General features: G+C 46.4%; 1 protein-coding gene across 2 annotated transcripts; it reads right to left on the bottom strand.

The window, feature by feature from the left end:
* Positions 1–2,226: 2,226 nt before the first annotated feature.
* Positions 2,227–9,293, bottom strand: LOC128763057 (leucine-rich repeat transmembrane neuronal protein 4-like). Of its 2 annotated transcripts, XM_053871797.1 has the most exons (3): positions 9,139–9,293; positions 7,262–8,859; positions 2,227–7,176 (listed from the first exon to the last, which is right to left on the bottom strand). In XM_053871797.1, exons 1-2 carry the CDS (start codon positions 9,176–9,178, stop codon positions 7,283–7,285), a joined length of 1,617 nt encoding a protein of 538 aa, XP_053727772.1. In that variant the 5' UTR covers positions 9,179–9,293; the 3' UTR covers positions 2,227–7,176; positions 7,262–7,282. The 2 variants fall into 2 exon arrangements, with proteins under 2 accessions (XP_053727772.1, XP_053727771.1); XM_053871796.1 differs by having other exon boundaries at positions 2,227–8,859.
* Positions 9,294–16,654: the final 7,361 nt, after the last annotated feature.

Raw genomic sequence — 16,654 nt, 5'->3', positions numbered from 1 at the left:
GCCGCTCATTGTGACGTGGACATGTGACATTTATTTTCTCAAAACATAACCAACCAAGAACTTATGGAACTGAAGTTCAAGCACATTACTCCCTGTGGTGTTGATGAAGCAGGTAAAAACACTGGTCCCAGGCCTTGCGCTCGAGCCTCTGACCACATGAGGTTCAGTGGTGACTCTGATCAAAGCTCAACTGTGTCATCTGTAAACACCAATCTCTGTTACAGATGGTTTTGTTTATACTCCAATACTAACATAGTAGCGCACAGGCTTCATTTACACAGCCGTCGTGCTCTCTTCTTATTTGTTGCTCGAGCTTTACAGCACCTCTACAGTCCTGGCATATGCACTACATTTGTTCTACACTGACTTCACACCATCAGACTGCAGAGTAGTCGCTCAGCAACAGCGTAATGTCAATATTAATACAAATTCTTCAGCTATACTGAGCAGCAAATGATGGTGGTGGAGGATACAGACAAGGCAGAACAGTCGAGAAGCACACGCTCCACAAAGCAGCCGCTCAAAACACAAGTTTAATACTTGGATCAGACTTATTTTCTCAAGCCATAATCACAGCAAAATTCATACACTCTGGTGTCTTTGTCTCACACTTAAAATGGCACCACTTTTTTTAAACCAGCCTGGAAGAATGAAGTGTGATTCCATGTTCCTGTAGTGAGATTAAGGAACAGATCATAACCATCAGTAAACCACCGTTCTGATGAATACTAGCAGCAGGCCAGGCAGCTCACAACAGCCTGGTTACTACATGTTAACAGTCAACAGTGACACAGCTACTTTACTTAATGTCATGGCATGTGTTCTGAACCTGAAGTGACAGTGAGTTTTGGTGTCTTTGTGTTTCATTTTTCAGCCAAATGTGGCTGATTGTGAAGGTTTTTATGATATTATCTGTCTAAAATATGTGAAGTTCGGTCATGCTAATGTAGGTTATTAAGAGGCGTATTGTAGTGAGGGGCTGGTGAGGTGACGTTGTTTAAAGAGCCCTAATATCTTTGCCCTTGAACATCTATGAACTCAGGCTTGTCTATCCTACACTGTGGGGACCAATTCTTGACCAAACACTAGCCTTGTGAGGACTTGTGAGGAGGTTGCGTCTCAATTTGAGGGTGAAGACTTCCAAATAAGTGGGTCATTCTAACTGGGTTTCAGTTTGGTTGAGGCCCTGGTTCAGGTGAGCCATGTGTTTTGGATGGTTAGGTTCAGGGTGAGAGGCTGGGGAAAGGGTTATGGTCATGAGGAACCTCACGATGTGCGTGTGTGCATTTAAAAGTCCATTTAAAGCAACTTTTAAAGGCCCCTCAGTAGACTGAGCAACTGTAGCATCCAAACAGAACTCAGGTCTTTGGTGGCAGTGAAACACGCTGCTTGACATGGGAGGCTTATTATTAGAAGGATGCATTCTGAGTTACAACCTGCCAGGAAAAGACAGTGGCTCATTTCCTTCCACACGTCGAGCAGAGACCTACGATATCTCACTGCGATGTATGAAGCCGGCACGTCTCTCCCAGGGGACGCACGATGGTCCGGACATACGTGGAGGAGCTTCCCAGAGGGTCTGGTTACGCCACAACCTGGATTTGGACGCTCTCGCTCAAACTTCTCCCAATTATAATCCAAGCACTGATGTGTAGCACAGAACATCTCACAGAGTCTTCAGTGTTGATGAGGGTAATTCCACCACACAACAAGTCGCGGCGACATTTCCACATGAATGACTGGATGCTGGTGGCTGGAGAGGTGACCTGAACTAAGCTAACTTGTGTTTCTGCACAGCAGCAAAATCACAGCAGCCATGTCAGTGTTCCTCCTGTTTGATTTATGATGCCGAGACAGAGAAGGTCACGCGAGAACAGAATCCTCGATGAGCCTGGAATTATGAACACAATATATTCATATTTTATACTGATATCAAGCAATTTGTCTTCACCTCTGGGCTGAGAGTCAACCAGGCAGAAGGTTCTGCGTGGTTCTCGTCCCGTATAAATAAATATTCAGTTGTTGCGACAGAACAAATATTCAACAACATTTTCCCAGGAAACCGCCGCCTACTTTTGCGTCCCGACCCCCGCCACTGAACTCGTTACATGACTTTGAAGAGTTTTGCCAAGAAAATTGAAGAATGAGAAAAAAAAAAGGCTCATAAAATGAAATAATCTTTATTTTTCTATATCAATTTTCGAACAAAATACAAACGCAGCACACGTTACATTACACAGCAGAAGAATGCATTGATAAGAAAAGACAGGAAGGCACGAAGAACTCAAACATACGGAGGAATGAATATGTATTTACACACACGCTCGCACTCAAACAGGCGTGCAGGAGGCGAGACCGAGAAAACACAGCCCCATTATGGAGGAGCAGGGCTGCCCAGACCCGAGATAACCACACGAAACAAACACACACGACTTGGATCTCTGATGACTTTTGCAAGTGTGGGCGCTGAACGTGGTCCACCTCAGCAGCCGATCAATGGGACACTGCTTTAAACTGGTTCACAAGTGAAGGATAGGTGAGGCTTCATGAAACAGTGTCTTGATTTTCAGAGGCCACCAGATGGCGCTGCCTGCCGTAACATGTTTGGACTTGAACATTCAATGAAACCTCACATCATTTCTAAACCAATAGCGCCATCTAGTGGGCTGAAAATGATGACACTGTTTCATCAACCCTGCGGTTTCATGATGCCTCATCTACCCATCACTACAGTCGACATCTTGGCAACTGAAATGGCTCTTAGCGCCACCTACATTGACTCTTAAGTGAAGTCTGGGGTGCTGTTTTCATCCGCTAGACTTGCAACAGTGCATCCCGCCGTCGCCAAAATGGCGTCATGACTGTTTACGACGGGTCAATCGGTACCGCTCCTTAGCACGGACAGCCCTGCCTGAGGAAACACAATAAAAGGGGGGAAAAAACAGTGGCGATAATAAAAAGATAAAAAGTACAAAATGTAGATATAAAAACAAAGCTCATATTAAAAGTGGAAAAGAAAACTCTCGATCAAAATGCGTCCTATATTTCAGTTGAATACAATCCGTGCTGCCACAGGAGGCAGGTTTGAATTTCATCTTGCTTTGGGAACAGCTACCCGTGGAGGCGAGGGTCCAACTGCGCTCTTGATAGTAACAGAAACCCTGTGAACATTAGGAGCTCTTTCAATAAAATGATACAAAATTGATGTGAAACACGCCGAGTGGGTGCGCAGGCTTTACAACTGGAGTCTTTCTGGAGCTCAAACAAAGGTGTCCTCACCTCGGCAGATGTGTACTGACAGCATGGTGCCGCGCTGCGACTACACAGATCGCTCATCGCCTTTGTCTCACCGTCGCAGTCATTGCCGTGAGCGCGGAGTGTAGATACAAATGAGGAAATGAATGAGTCAGTTCAAATGCATTTTAAGGGGGAAAAAATAGCAGCATTGTCTGACAGCAGTTCCGTCGATGAGATGTGCGGCAGAGCAGCGAGCTACGGGTCGACTCTTGTGTCCGACGTAATCACTGACAGTGATCTTTGAAAGTACACAGTCATCACATTTAATGCGCAAACCCAAGGTTTTACACACAAAAATGAGAGGCGAGGGAAACATTCGGTAAAAAATTCCACTGAAAGTCAGTATATACCAGGCTCCGATGGGTATTTTTCTGTTGAATCTTTTTCACCAAACACCATTAGCCGTCCTCAGACCGCATAAATGATCGTGAAGTAAACAGCAATGCCGCCAACCTTTCCTTTGTTTTCCTTTGTTTCATTAAAAAAAAAACTATTAAAGACTTTGAAAATCCTCCTGAAAACAGTGGAACAAGTTTTAGTATTTCAAATGTCCAGCTCAACTTTGATAATGGCGTCTGCTGGAGGTAAACATGGCAGCCAGTCGACTTCTCACGAAGGTTTTTCTCACATCCTCTGGTCGTTTAGAGGAAGTGTTTGAAGTTCAGAATAACAAGGTCAGTGAATGCGGCAGTGAATGTTTGTTATGCCAGTGAGGAGGATGCAGAGAGCTGTAGGATGCAGCCTCACAAGTCCCGGAACCATGAGCTCTGGAATAAATTACCGGGAAAATAATCAGTGTCAAGTCATAGTTCAATCATTCCAACACACACATGACAGTCCTTGGTTTGGTTTTTAACTTTTCTGTTCCGAACAGTACCAGTACAATATTATCATCTGTTCCTCGCCAACAATGAAACTGAAAGTTTCTCTTTAATCTGTTCAGAAATGTTTGACTCATTCCTGCATCTGATCCCCAGCGACCGACCTTGTCTTCTCTCTCAGGACGTTTGCAGAGAGCGTAGGTGGTTGTACAAAACACCACAACATATTTACTTGACAACTCAAGACAATACTAGATATTTTCAGAACAATACGAGCATCCTGTTTATATAATAAATATAAACACCATGTAGTGAAGTTTCATGTGTTTAGCCTCAGTAGGATTGTCGTGTTGGTATAGTAGCACATATACTATCATGCTTGAATATCTTATTCCCACAATATACATTTGAGAGAGTACATATTAGTCATCTGTCGCCGGATAAAAACACTGAAATGTGGCTTTCGTGCAGTGTATTCAGAGGTTTGGCAGATGCTTACTCCGATCCCGTGGGCCTGTGCAGAATAGTGTGTGCCGTTTTGAAGTGTGCGTGGGAGGTGATTCACCAGGTCACTCTGTGACATGATGAAATAGATGGCGGCCAATTATCCGTCGGTCAGTGTTGTCACACAGACAGTTCCAAGTCTGTCAACACAAAGGCAAACCTCGCGAATGTGACAAGGCGCCCGGAGCACCACCACCTGATTGGCAGAGTAACACATTCTGACTCTTGTTTATATGCCACAGAAAGTGTTTCTATTGAGTCACATAATAAATAAAATCAATGCATCAGTGAATGTAACTTGCTCTCATTGGCTGAGTCACCGTCGTCACCCAAACAGGAAGTAGCCTGGGCTGATCCTGCAGTGACTGATGCCTTGTGTTTGGCTGTCAATATAAACGTCTTCTCTGGCGCATAAGCGTCTTTTCAGAGGTTGATATCACTTTTTTAGGAAATGATACATTCGGATAACATTCTATGACGTTGATAATGAATTTGGTAATGTGAATATATCTATATATATAAACTAGGGGTGGGATTTGATTAAAAAGATTAATCAAATTAATTTGAGAATTTGTGATTCATTAATCTAAATTAATCGCAGTTTAATGGTATCAGAATATTTGCCACAAGAAGCCACATTTTTCAATGTGAATGAATTTGGTATTTTACTGAATCAAATGATGGAGCCATACATACATTTAAACAACAAAATATTGTTTATTTTGCATCAGTTTGACAACAGCACAATAAATCAGGAGGGTGGCTGTATTCAAGTTTTTATATCACCTGACTTCAACTAAAGCTCTTTTAATGTCTTGAAAATATTTGTATGAGAATTTCAATCGTATAAAAATATCAAGTCCATTCAGAGTGGTGGAAACCCTGGACATTGTGTAGTGAATAACATCCCTGAATCAAAGCAAACAGATGCTTTTGTTTGCTTTGGTTCAGGGATGATTCCTCCATGTTTGTTGTTGTTGTTATCATCCCAGCTGCCGCGTGTCTTGTGCATCAGTGGGATCAGTAGAGCAGGAACTCCTGCGCTGACAAAGGTTCCGTGTTGGAGAGCAAACTGTTCAATTAAATTAAATTAAATTAAATCAAATTTTTGTTGTAATTAATGAATCGTAATTGTCATTAACTCATTAAAGTCCCACCACTAATATAACTGTATTTAAAATAGTTTATATTTTTATAAATGTAATGTTTTAGATTTGCTGATATTAAAACATAGGTTTGTGCAACTCAACAATCCAGAGTGACCTTGTCTCATAATGGGGGGACAAAGCTTCACAACGCAGTGTCATTGATTTCTCAGTAGGTGATGCTCTAAGTTTCAATATGACCTGAAGTTACACTAAAATAGAGATCTTCGAGCAGAGACGGAGCCTCTAGTGGTCACCGAAGTAATAACGTCATGATGCTTCGTCAGCCCATAGGTACTTATCCGTGATGGGCTGGTGAGGCTTCATGAAACAGCGTCTCATTTCTCTAGCCCACTAGATGGCACTCTCTACCCTAAAATCCTTGGCATCAAACTACTTCAATAAACCGCTCTACAGCGCCACCTACTGAGCTCTGAGGACGCGGACACGTTTCATGAACTGTTTCATACATTTCCATAAACTGCCGAGTTGCACTTTGGCTGTGATGTTGGAACAACACGCTGTTCGCAGAGAGATGATTCATGCTATAACATGACACTGATGCTAAGTGAACTGGACCCAGAACCAAAGGTGCCAGAGAGGAGCCCCCAACAGCCATAAAAGAGTGGATGGGATTTGTGAGTGCAGCTGAAAAGTGCTGCTTTCTGCTGATGTGTTTTTGGCTTCATAGATAAACAGCCATCCGTGGACCTGTTCGCCTCTGGGCGTGAAGTGCCAAGGCTCTTAAACGGAGCACAGCTCTGCAGGTGAGGACGTATTTCTGGTCGCTCGCTCTCCCACTAGGAGGCACGAGCCTGATCGGACTTTCTTTACTGCGCTGCCGTATAGCCAAACTCCCTCTCCTTCTCTTGATGGATTCTCACTCTTGCTCTTACTTATGACTCTGCAGCGTGACTCAAACTGCTGGCCAGAAACGGATCTCATTGGCTCGAGCGTTACACATGACTGGCTTCCCAACAACAACTGAGCATAAGACTAGATGAGTAGATGAGAAAAAGAAGCGCGACCTGAAAGCCTGAATTGAAGACAGTATGTAGGGCGGAGAAGACAGGAACAGACTGGGATTGATCTGTCAGAGCCGCTCTGTAATTTACCCATCGCCTGCGGAAGCTTTACATTTCCCCCGAACTTGACTCTTGTTTGAATACAGGGTGAACACGTACCACTGCGGACTGTCTCTCATCTGCCACACATTACGGGCTCTGAAATCAAAAAAGTCACATCAATATTTTACAAGTCAGATGATCCTTTTTAAAAATGAGCTAGAAAAGAGTTCCTCTCTGAAGACGTCTGACGGAAGAAGTGAAAGCCTCCGGCGTCCACAGGACCTCCTTGCTCTTGAGGTGAAAGAGATCCCGCTCCGTAGTGACGCGCCGCACATCATTGTGCTGTAAGATCAAGTATTCCCCTCAGTGTGCTGTAGCATCTGCACCTCCCGGGAAGAGACGGTTAACAATTGCACTTTGACTTTACCTTTAAGGTGGAGTGGTGCCCTCACACTTCACATTCTATAGATCCAGAGATGGTGCATGTACAAGGTCTGGCCTCGTTGACCAGCGAGTCCGTGGTCTCGGAGTTGGAGTGGTAGCTGAGATAGTACTCCTGCAGCTGAGCGCTCAGGTCCTGCTCCTGCTTGCTGCCCTTTTTCCGCCGCTTGTGGTTGACCGAGTGCTGCCGCAGCTGCCTCACCGTGTTGGGGTAGTGCTTCCACGACACGTAGATAACCAGCATGATCAGAGACGCCGACACGAACAGGGCCACGCCGCCTGCTACGATTTTATGGAAAACCATGTGTTCAAACGGGAGCTCCGAGTGGGAGGACGTGGGGGGTTCGGGGGACGGAGAAAAAAAGGTGGTTTCGTCAGTCAGCGGGCCCGGCGAGGAGAAAAACACCGTCGAGTCGGTATCCAGCTCCTCGGGGTAGAACGTTGGAAAAGGTTGGGTCATATTCACCAGAGAGGAGGATGAAGTCCAAACGGCGGTGACGGCGGTCATCGAGTTCCCCACGCAGGCGGTGAAGTTCCTCACCACGTCCACCACCCGCTCCCCTTGCAAGGACTTGGGGCTGCTGCAGATCATGCTAATGTCTTTGGCGTCCTTCAAGGTCTTCAGCCAGCCCATGAGCGGGCAGATCTCCGGGCTGCAGTGCCAGGAGTTGCCAGCCAGGCTGATGCTGCTGACCGACCTCCAGGCAGCCACGGCCTCCGGAGACACGCTGCTCAGCTTGTTCGACTCCAGGTTGAGGGTCTCCAGGTTGGGCATGCACTGGAAAACAACGGGATCCAGAACCTGGATTTCATTCCCGGACAGGTCCAGCTTCTGCAGCTTCACCCAAATCCAGCGCACGCCCTGACTGATGGAGCGGATGCGGTTCCACTGCAAATAGAGCGACTGAAGGCTGCTGAGTCGTGGGAAAATGAAGAAGTTAATCCGCGAGAACTGGTTGTGCTCCAAGTGGAGCTCCTTGAGTCGGAACAGACCCAGGAAGGTGGTGCGGCTGACGCTGCGGAGGCGGTTGTAGCCCAGATCGAGGAACTCCAAGCTGCGACACTCCATGAAGGTGCGGACCTGGATCTGTTTCAAGCCGTTGGATCGCAGGTGGAGGTTCTGGAGTTTGCGTAGACCGTAGAAGTGTCCCTGGTGCAGGGACTGCAGCTGGTTGTAGGATAAATCCAGGTTCCGCAGGTTTGGAATGGCGCTGAACGTTTTGTTGTGCAGGTGCGAGATCTTGTTGGAGCTGAGGATGAGCTCCTTGAGTCTGCGCACCCCGTGGAAGGCGAGGCCATCCACCGAGGCCACGGAGTTGTGGTCCAGGTAGAGCCAGACCAGCTGGTTGAGATGAGCGAACTGGTACGGCAGCAGCACTTGGAGGCTGTTGTAGCGCAGCGACAGACCCTGGCATCCCGAGCTGATGTTTGCAGGGAGGCCGTGGAAAATGCCAGACTCGCAGTACACAATCTTCCCTTCGCAGCGGCAGCTCACGGGGCAGCTCTTCTCCCCGGAGCTCAGCAGCAGGAGCGCCGCCGTCTGCACCAGCACACATGAAACCCTCCAGTCCAACATCTCTGCACCTGTTTCAACAGCGACAAGGCAAAGTTCCTTACAGAGGGCAATGATTCACACAGGGAAAAAGTGACAAGTCCATCCTTCAGTCAGGAGCAGCTGACGGCGTCATGAAGAATTAATCACAGTCTAACATTAGCGACGACGAGGTGGAGGTGAGGAGGGAGTCTAAAGTCGTGTGACGTCAAAGATGGTTATTACAAATGAGTTAATAACACAGGCTTGATCTTCATTATGGCCGTTCAGGGGGGTTATAAAAGTGGACGGGAGGATAAATCGACACTCACCCGCCGCCGCCGATGACGGAACAAGCTGGACTAAACGCATCAATCTCCTCCGGGTCGTAAAAATCCGCTCCACATCGTCAATGAGCGCAGAAATCTCTGCGGCTCAACTTCAAGCTCCTCAGAGAAGAAGGAGACGCAGTCGGAGCCGCCGCTACTTCTGCTCGCTGGGAGCGCAAATGACGCGCGCGCGCGCACACGCACTCGCTCTCTCTCCCCTGGTCTGTCTTGCCCCTCTCTCTGGTTCACCTACATCCCCCTCTCTGAAGAGTGTGGGCGTCCTGAGCGCGCACACGCTCCGCCACACAGGCGCAGAAGCAGTCCTGAAATAAATGCATGGATACGCAGAAGACGCGTTATTTATACACGCGCGGGCTTCACGCTACATGGACACCAAACCCACTCATTTGGTGCGCAACGCACGCAAACACAATTTCTCAAAGTTAACACGCAAGCCAGGAGGAAAACACACTCTCTTGCGCGCACGCACACGCACCGCAATATTTTCCTTCACCATTAACCAAGAAGCGCGCCCCCGCATGAGCGCGCTAATCTCCCAAACCGCGCGCGCCCAGGCGCACTAAACTTCCGACCAACGCGCGCGCACTTCTGATCACACCAGCACCTGTAATCGATCACCCGCCCGAGGAGCAGGTCCAGAACAGTCTAATGAGTTTTGGATTCGTGAAAGCCTCGATAACTTTCTGCGAGTCTGAGTCACCGCGCCTCATCCATAAATAATGTCCAGCCAGAGAAGAAGGCGCGTGGCCTCGCCATCGCGCCGCTGCCGAGCTGTTGACGGTGATAATGGAAGCGAGGCAAAAGTCATAATCGGCCACGAAACGTGTCCAGGAGTTCGGGGAAGTTTAATGAACAAGGCGCCCGCCCAAATCCACCTGAATCCAGTCATGACTCAGAATGGTTCCATAAACTTTGCTCCCCTTGGCGCGTCGAGCAGACGCGGAGCAGTTTGCACTGCGTGGTGACAGCGACCCCTGGTGGCCAGAACGGAGCATCGACAGCCAACAAGCGCGAGACTTCAGCTGGAGAGGAGGGAAAAAAGATTCTTGTTCCATGCGTGTTGTTTTAAAGCGGCAGCAGGAGCGAGAGGAAGTGCGCGGGACGATACATGGTCACATTCTTCGGTTCAATGTCAAGCACATTCAAGGAGCAGGCAGCGCGTTACGCCTCGTGGGTTGCCATGTCATCCGTGAGACATTCGCATGTGGTGTCAACTCATGACCAGCAAGTAACGTGAGTGAGAGGTCAGTGACCCGTCAGACATCAGTTGTGTTGTACGGCTCAGGACCTCCAGTGTGTCTCAGTCTGTGCTGGATCTGCTGCAACTCAAGACAATCCAACCTGCTGTCTTTGCCAAAACATGGCATAAAAGTGTATGACTCAACTTGAGTTTAAATGTTCTCTTCCACTTCATATGGAGGTCTCATTCACAAGTAATCCTCATGCATTCACACGGCTTTATAGACGGTCTTACGGTTATTCACAGTCTCGTATAAGACCAGTGCTTCCTCAGTATCATAAAGTTGAGGGATTCTTGAATGTTTTATGAATGTATTGATAATGCATTATTGATGAGTGCTTGAAGCAAATGTTCCATGTGAGCCAAAAGAACGTGTCAGTATATGACTATGTTCCCGCGGATGTTGGCACTGGACTCACCTTCCTGCTTTGCATGTTGATGTACTGGCCGTGTGACTGAAGCTCCCACTTTCCTGACACATTTGGGAAAGAATTGAGCAAACTCTGAATAATTACCTGGATGACTCGGTGTATATAGTAGTGACAGGTAGATGAGGTGTCATTGAGCAGTATTGCAGGCTTAATGAAACAGTGTTCTAATTTACAGAGGCCGCTAGATGGCGCTCTTGGTTTAGAATGATGTGAGGTTTCATTGAACTCATCAACCTCATCTACCCTTCAATACTGTGTCATGAAACCTCATCTACCCTTCAATACTGTGTCATGAAACCTCATCTGCCCTTCAATACTGTGTCATGAAGCCTCATCTACCCTTCAATACTGTGTCATGAAGCCTCATCTACCCTTTAATACTGTGTCATGACACCATATCTACCCTTCAATACTGTGTCATGAAACCTCATCTACACTTCAATACTGTGTCATGACACCTTATCTATCCTTCAATACTGTGTCATGAAACCTCATATACACTTCAATACTGTGTCATGAAACTTCATCTACACTTCAATACTGTGTCATGAAGCCTCATCTACCCTTCAATACTGTGTCATGAAGCCTCATCTACCCTTCAATACTGTGTAATGACACCTTATCTACACTTCAATACTGTCATAAAACATCATCTACCTTTCCTGCAACTTAATCTAACCATCACTAATATGCAGCAGCTCACTATGGACACCCCGCATGGATCCTGTGTAAATTTACTGTCCCGTCACCCCTAAATGAAAATGGGACCCAGTATAATGGAGAGTATTTTCACCATTGTTTTCCAGCACTGCCTTGACCTTCTCGGCCATGAAGTTCACCAGAGCGTCACAGGTTGTTACTGGAGGTGGAGCGGATTCCTTCTGTTAAAAGGAGAATCATGAGTTTTGTGGCAGCAGATGTTGGCAAGACGCTTCCACTGAGCGCAGTGATGTGGCCTCCACTCACTTGTTTTGGCTCCTCTTGCTCTCTAACGCAGTGCTGCACTCGGGTGTGAGAGAACCCACCGAGGTCAACTCGCTCGTCTTCACTGCTCACGACGGCGTTCCCATTCCACCTGCATATATTACACCTGGTTATTATCCATGGACAACAGTCCCATCCCCCTCCCAGCAGCCCCCTGCAGCCTGGGCCGGGTTTACTCTGCGCTGCTGGAGAGAGGGATCCGCTTTATCTGGGAACTTTAGATCCATAGGGAACAAAGTGGATTAAATCTTAGTTGTGGAATGACTTGGCAGGTGCTTTGCCGTGGCATGGACACGCTCCAATGGGCTTCCGCTTCCAGGCACAAGCGTATGGCGAAGGCATCGTCGACTTGACGATTGCATCATTGCTTTTCCAACTGGCTTCATTAGGAGGCAGGATGGGAGAGATCACCTCCCATGCATGATATATATATATATATATATATATATATATATATATATATATATATATATATAGGTCACGGGGTCTGTTCCAATGACAGCTTCCCAGGAGGGAAGGGAGCATCCCGCCTCTTTGCTCGACATTAATTGCAACAATAGATGGACTTCTGATGTTTCTTTGTTAATCTGACCCGGCATGTGCAGTTCATGTTCAAGGACCGTAGAAGTTTGTTCTCTTGTTGATGCATCTCTGATGCAGGACGTGCACAGTAGCAGTTCTACCTCATTTAGCTTGGGAGATAGAAGCCGGAGCAGAGGGGGGAACTCGTCACGTCACCTGCTCTTGGGCCGACCTCTCCTCCTCCAGTAGGACGTTTCGGTGTCACTGCCATATGTTCACGATAGTCTTTAATAATCGCTGCTGCACGTGTAGACTCTGAAGTAGATCAGTAACGGTGATGGTGCTGTTGTCATGGCTCCGCTTCCAGGCTCCGAGTCCTGGTTTTGCTTTTTTCCCCTCTGTTCCTTTGGCACACGGCTGGAGCCGATTAACCCCTGACGAACTGTCTTCAAAAACACCTGGGCTCCAGCAACGTGTGCCAGATCGTTGTCTTTGTTTCCTGCCAGTTCTCCTAGTCCCTGTGTGTTTCCATGTTCCCTGTGATGTTTCCTCTGGTTCCGGTGATTTTGGACTCCTCTCGTTCCCCGTGGTAACTCCTGGTTCTCGTGTCTCTCCCTGTGTTCGGCTTCTTGTTCTGTGTGCTAGCTAGCTCGTTTAACTCCTGGTTCTCCTTGTTTTCGGTCTCCTGTTTTGTTAGCTAGCTTTTGGATTTTTCTGTGTAAAACCCTGGTGCTCTGAGTTTAGTGTTTAGTTTCTCCCTGTTTCCGTGTGCTTCCCTGGTTTCTTTTGTTATTTACTCTCGGTTCATGGTGCTTTTCATCTCCTCTAGTTTCCTGTGATTTGAGTTTTGTTTCTCCCGGTTCGGTGACGTTTTCTGTTGTGTTTCTGTTATTTGTTAATTATTAAAATATTATTTGTAACGCGTTCCTGCCTTCCAGTGCCTATCACCACTTGCGCTTGGGTCCTGGTCACGTCCTCTTTACGTGACCTTAAGCTCCACGTCCTCTATACGTGGTCTTTAGTTCCCTAGTCCCTCGTACCTTGACAGCTGTGATCTTGCTCCTTCTGTAGGCGGAGTTTCCACCTAGCGTGTCTTGTGAAAGCGGCCCAAATAACAGGCTTGGGTCATTGGTTGGGTCGCCCCACAAGGGGACCCACAGGCCACCGACAAAGGGTAGCCATACTTGGGATGATCATTCACAGCTATTTTGTCGTTGACATGTGTGAACTGTTGTTGGGAACTCAGTGTCCACACACTCACACTTGATTCGAGAGCAGAAAGGACGCCTTTATACTGCTCTGGAGTCATCCTGTCCCATATCTCATCGCTGTGTTCTTCATTGTAGTTGTTAGCCAAGCGCTACATTAATACCCACCAAGGAGGTGGAGGACAGGTGGAATAGGGAGCCGTTACTTGGTCACCCGAGACAAGCCTCCTGACTACTGAGCGGAAACACTGTCTCAATGTCTGCCTCACTTTTTCGGATAGGTGACAGGTTTTGAAAAATAATTCACAGAAGTCAACATGTTTCTTCAGAATTGTCATGGCTGTCTATGGGATCAGACCCAGTTGCTGGATTGTTGGAGGCTGACAGAAGAACTCTTGAGATCGAGGGTAGATTTAACAAGGTTTGTTAACAATTACGCGAGAACACAAAAGACAAACAGGAACGGGGAACCAAGGGCACAGAAGACGGACCGAGAAATACACTCGAGGGCAGGGGAAAACCTTAAACAGAAAAGAGGCGAATTATAATCAAACCTAAGTAACAGAGACAACACAAACACACTGGGAAATTAACTCACGAGGCCCAGTAAACAGAAAGCGCTCGGTGGTGTAATTAAACAGACACACACACGAGGAATAAGTGACAAAAAAACAAAAGGTGAATTAAACAAAGCACTCACACACAAGCTAATCGAGAGAAGCGAGAAAGCAGAAAACGGAGCAAAGAGAACAAACTAAGGAGGCGGCAGAAAAAAGATCAAGCATGAATGGAATTTAGAAATATACAACAGGAGCTCGAGAGAGAGTTTACCGTGAGGACGCGAAGCAACCATCTGGCAGCGCAGACTGGAACCCAGGTGTAGAAATCACTGGAGTCTGATCAGCAGAATGGGATCCAGCTGCCCTGCTGTGAAGCTGAAGAGAGCGAAGGAAAAGGAAATGACACAGGAGCACAGGAAATAACAAAATAAAAGCACAACAGAAACGGGTATCCAACCTACTAGGAAAGTTAAAATAAAGAACAAAACAAACAAATAAAAATATATTGAATAAAAAAAGAAAGAAAATGAAATAAAAATAAACAATAATAATTGAAGGAATCAATCAATAAATAAACAACAGGGACTTCCTGTAGAATTCCTTGTATTATCAAGTGTTTATTACTGAGCTGTTTATGTGCGCGAGACAAAATCAGTCAGGCAAACTTCAGTCATGGCGCCTCTGACAGGGTCTCTTTGCTGACCTGGACAATAGCTCAATCCCAAACTTGTATGTTTATTATCAAGAGCGTGTTCAGATGTATTTGCTGTGCAAAGACAGGTGTGAGACTCCGCTGATGCTGGCTTCATCATGACATGTGCTTCATGTCAGTGCTTTGACTGGCTGCTCTGATCAGGGAGATCAGAGGCAGACTTCAGCTTCACGTGTCAGGTGTGTGGAGCTTCTGATGTCTGAGAACTGAGGAAGAAGAAGGGATATTAGGGAAGAGGGAAATTTTCGCTTAGTCTTTTGTCGGCGTTTAGTGCTTTATAGCCGCCGACAGGTGCGGAGAGTTTTGGGCCGGCGCTTCCGTCCTCCTGGTGCTGACGGACTGGCTTTCTGGGTCGGGACGTGAGCTAAAATGACAGTTGTGGAGCTGACACCAGCAGCTCTGCCACGACGCTAGAAACCAAAACATAGGCAATAATCCCCTGATATAAAAAGAAAGTGGCTTTTGTCTTAAGATGGATCACATTAATCCATAAAGCCCTTTTTAGGTCACAGGCTCCAGAATGTGCTGTGTTCTTTTGCGAGAGATTATGGAGCCATGGATACTGGACTAGCAGCTCGCAGGCCTGACGCCTCGACACCTTGGAGGCTGCCTTGTTTGGAAACACCTGTCCTTGCTGTTGCTCTGGTATCAACTTCAAAACACTGCTATTAGTATTAAGTAGCAAATAGTATTGATATTTATTTTGTATTTTACTTTCATAAGAGGAGATTTATGGAGGCTTGAGAGGACAGGGTGAGATGGAGGAGGATGATCCGCTAAGGCCACCGCTGAAGGGAGAAGCCCAAAGAAATGTATTTATTTACTCATTAATGGATGTCCAGTTTAGATTTATTTGGGGGGCATTTTAAGTAATTTTGGCTGATTCATTTAATAATTAATATTTTATTAATTTTCATATAATTTTGTTCAGTTCATGTCAGGCAATCATTTTTATTAAATTTGACTTAGTGGGGAATATTAATTCCAGTATATTTTTCTGTGATAACTAAACTTGCTGACGTAAATAAATAAATATATGAATAAAAATAATCAGTTCCATCCATCCGGGACACATGACGACCCATGGGGACAGTCGATCTATGTTAGCAGATGGGAAGAAAAGCAGCAGGACGCCAAATCTAATGTAAAATTTTCAATGGTATTCAAAGCGGATTCTGAAGTCAAGCTGTGGGTGAAATGAGACGACGGGGCACTCTCTGGAATTGAGCTGGTTAATTTGCACTGATGCAAACGCGGGGAGGACGGACGGCTTCCACAAGCCACACAATGGTCCGGACCAGGGTTGTCACTCAAGATCAGGAGGGCGAGAGGCGAGGGACACGCTGGACAGGAACGCAGCCAACCACCATTTAGACAGACGTGCCCTCTGGAGGAGGTGTTTTCTATTCAGAGCGTGTTATGAGACTGAATCTCCATCACACACCTTGTACTTGTGAATTTAAACCTGTTTTCTTTCTTTTTTTCACAGCATGAGTCACACAGTTGAACCCAGCGTATCGCCTCACAGTTGCTCTTTTTTTTTCTTCCGACTTTTCAGCCTTGATGTCTGAGTTGCAAAACAATAGACTGAGGAACATCCGTGTGTTTATTTGTCTCGATCAGGCTCAGCCTTCGAGCTAATTTCTTTGTCAAAGCAGTTCTTTTGTTCTTTTGTTGGCCTATGTTTTTCCAGCGTGTCTGTCCATCGCTCAAAATGTTATAAGCAGATTTCATTCGATGCAGATCGATGCCAAAGTACTAAATATACTAAAATGTCGAAAACATCGACGCCATATTTGATGTAGCACATGTCATGAAGATAAACACAGTGGAAAGTAACT

The sequence above is a fragment of the Synchiropus splendidus genome, chromosome 7 (genome assembly GCF_027744825.2).
Source record: "Synchiropus splendidus isolate RoL2022-P1 chromosome 7, RoL_Sspl_1.0, whole genome shotgun sequence".
NCBI classification, from domain to species: domain Eukaryota; kingdom Metazoa; phylum Chordata; class Actinopteri; order Syngnathiformes; family Callionymidae; genus Synchiropus; species Synchiropus splendidus.
Note: the sequence above shows the minus strand (reverse complement) of the source record. Positions and strands in the feature narration are given on the sequence as shown.

Coding starts and splice junctions, on each gene's coding strand:
- LOC128763057 (XM_053871796.1), bottom strand. CDS start 9,178: ATGCGTTTAGTCCAGCTTGTTCCGTCATCGGCGGCGGCGG. Junction 8,860..9,138: donor TCCGTCATCGGCGGCGGCGG/GTGAGTGTCGAT, acceptor CTGTTGAAACAG/GTGCAGAGATGTTGGACTGG.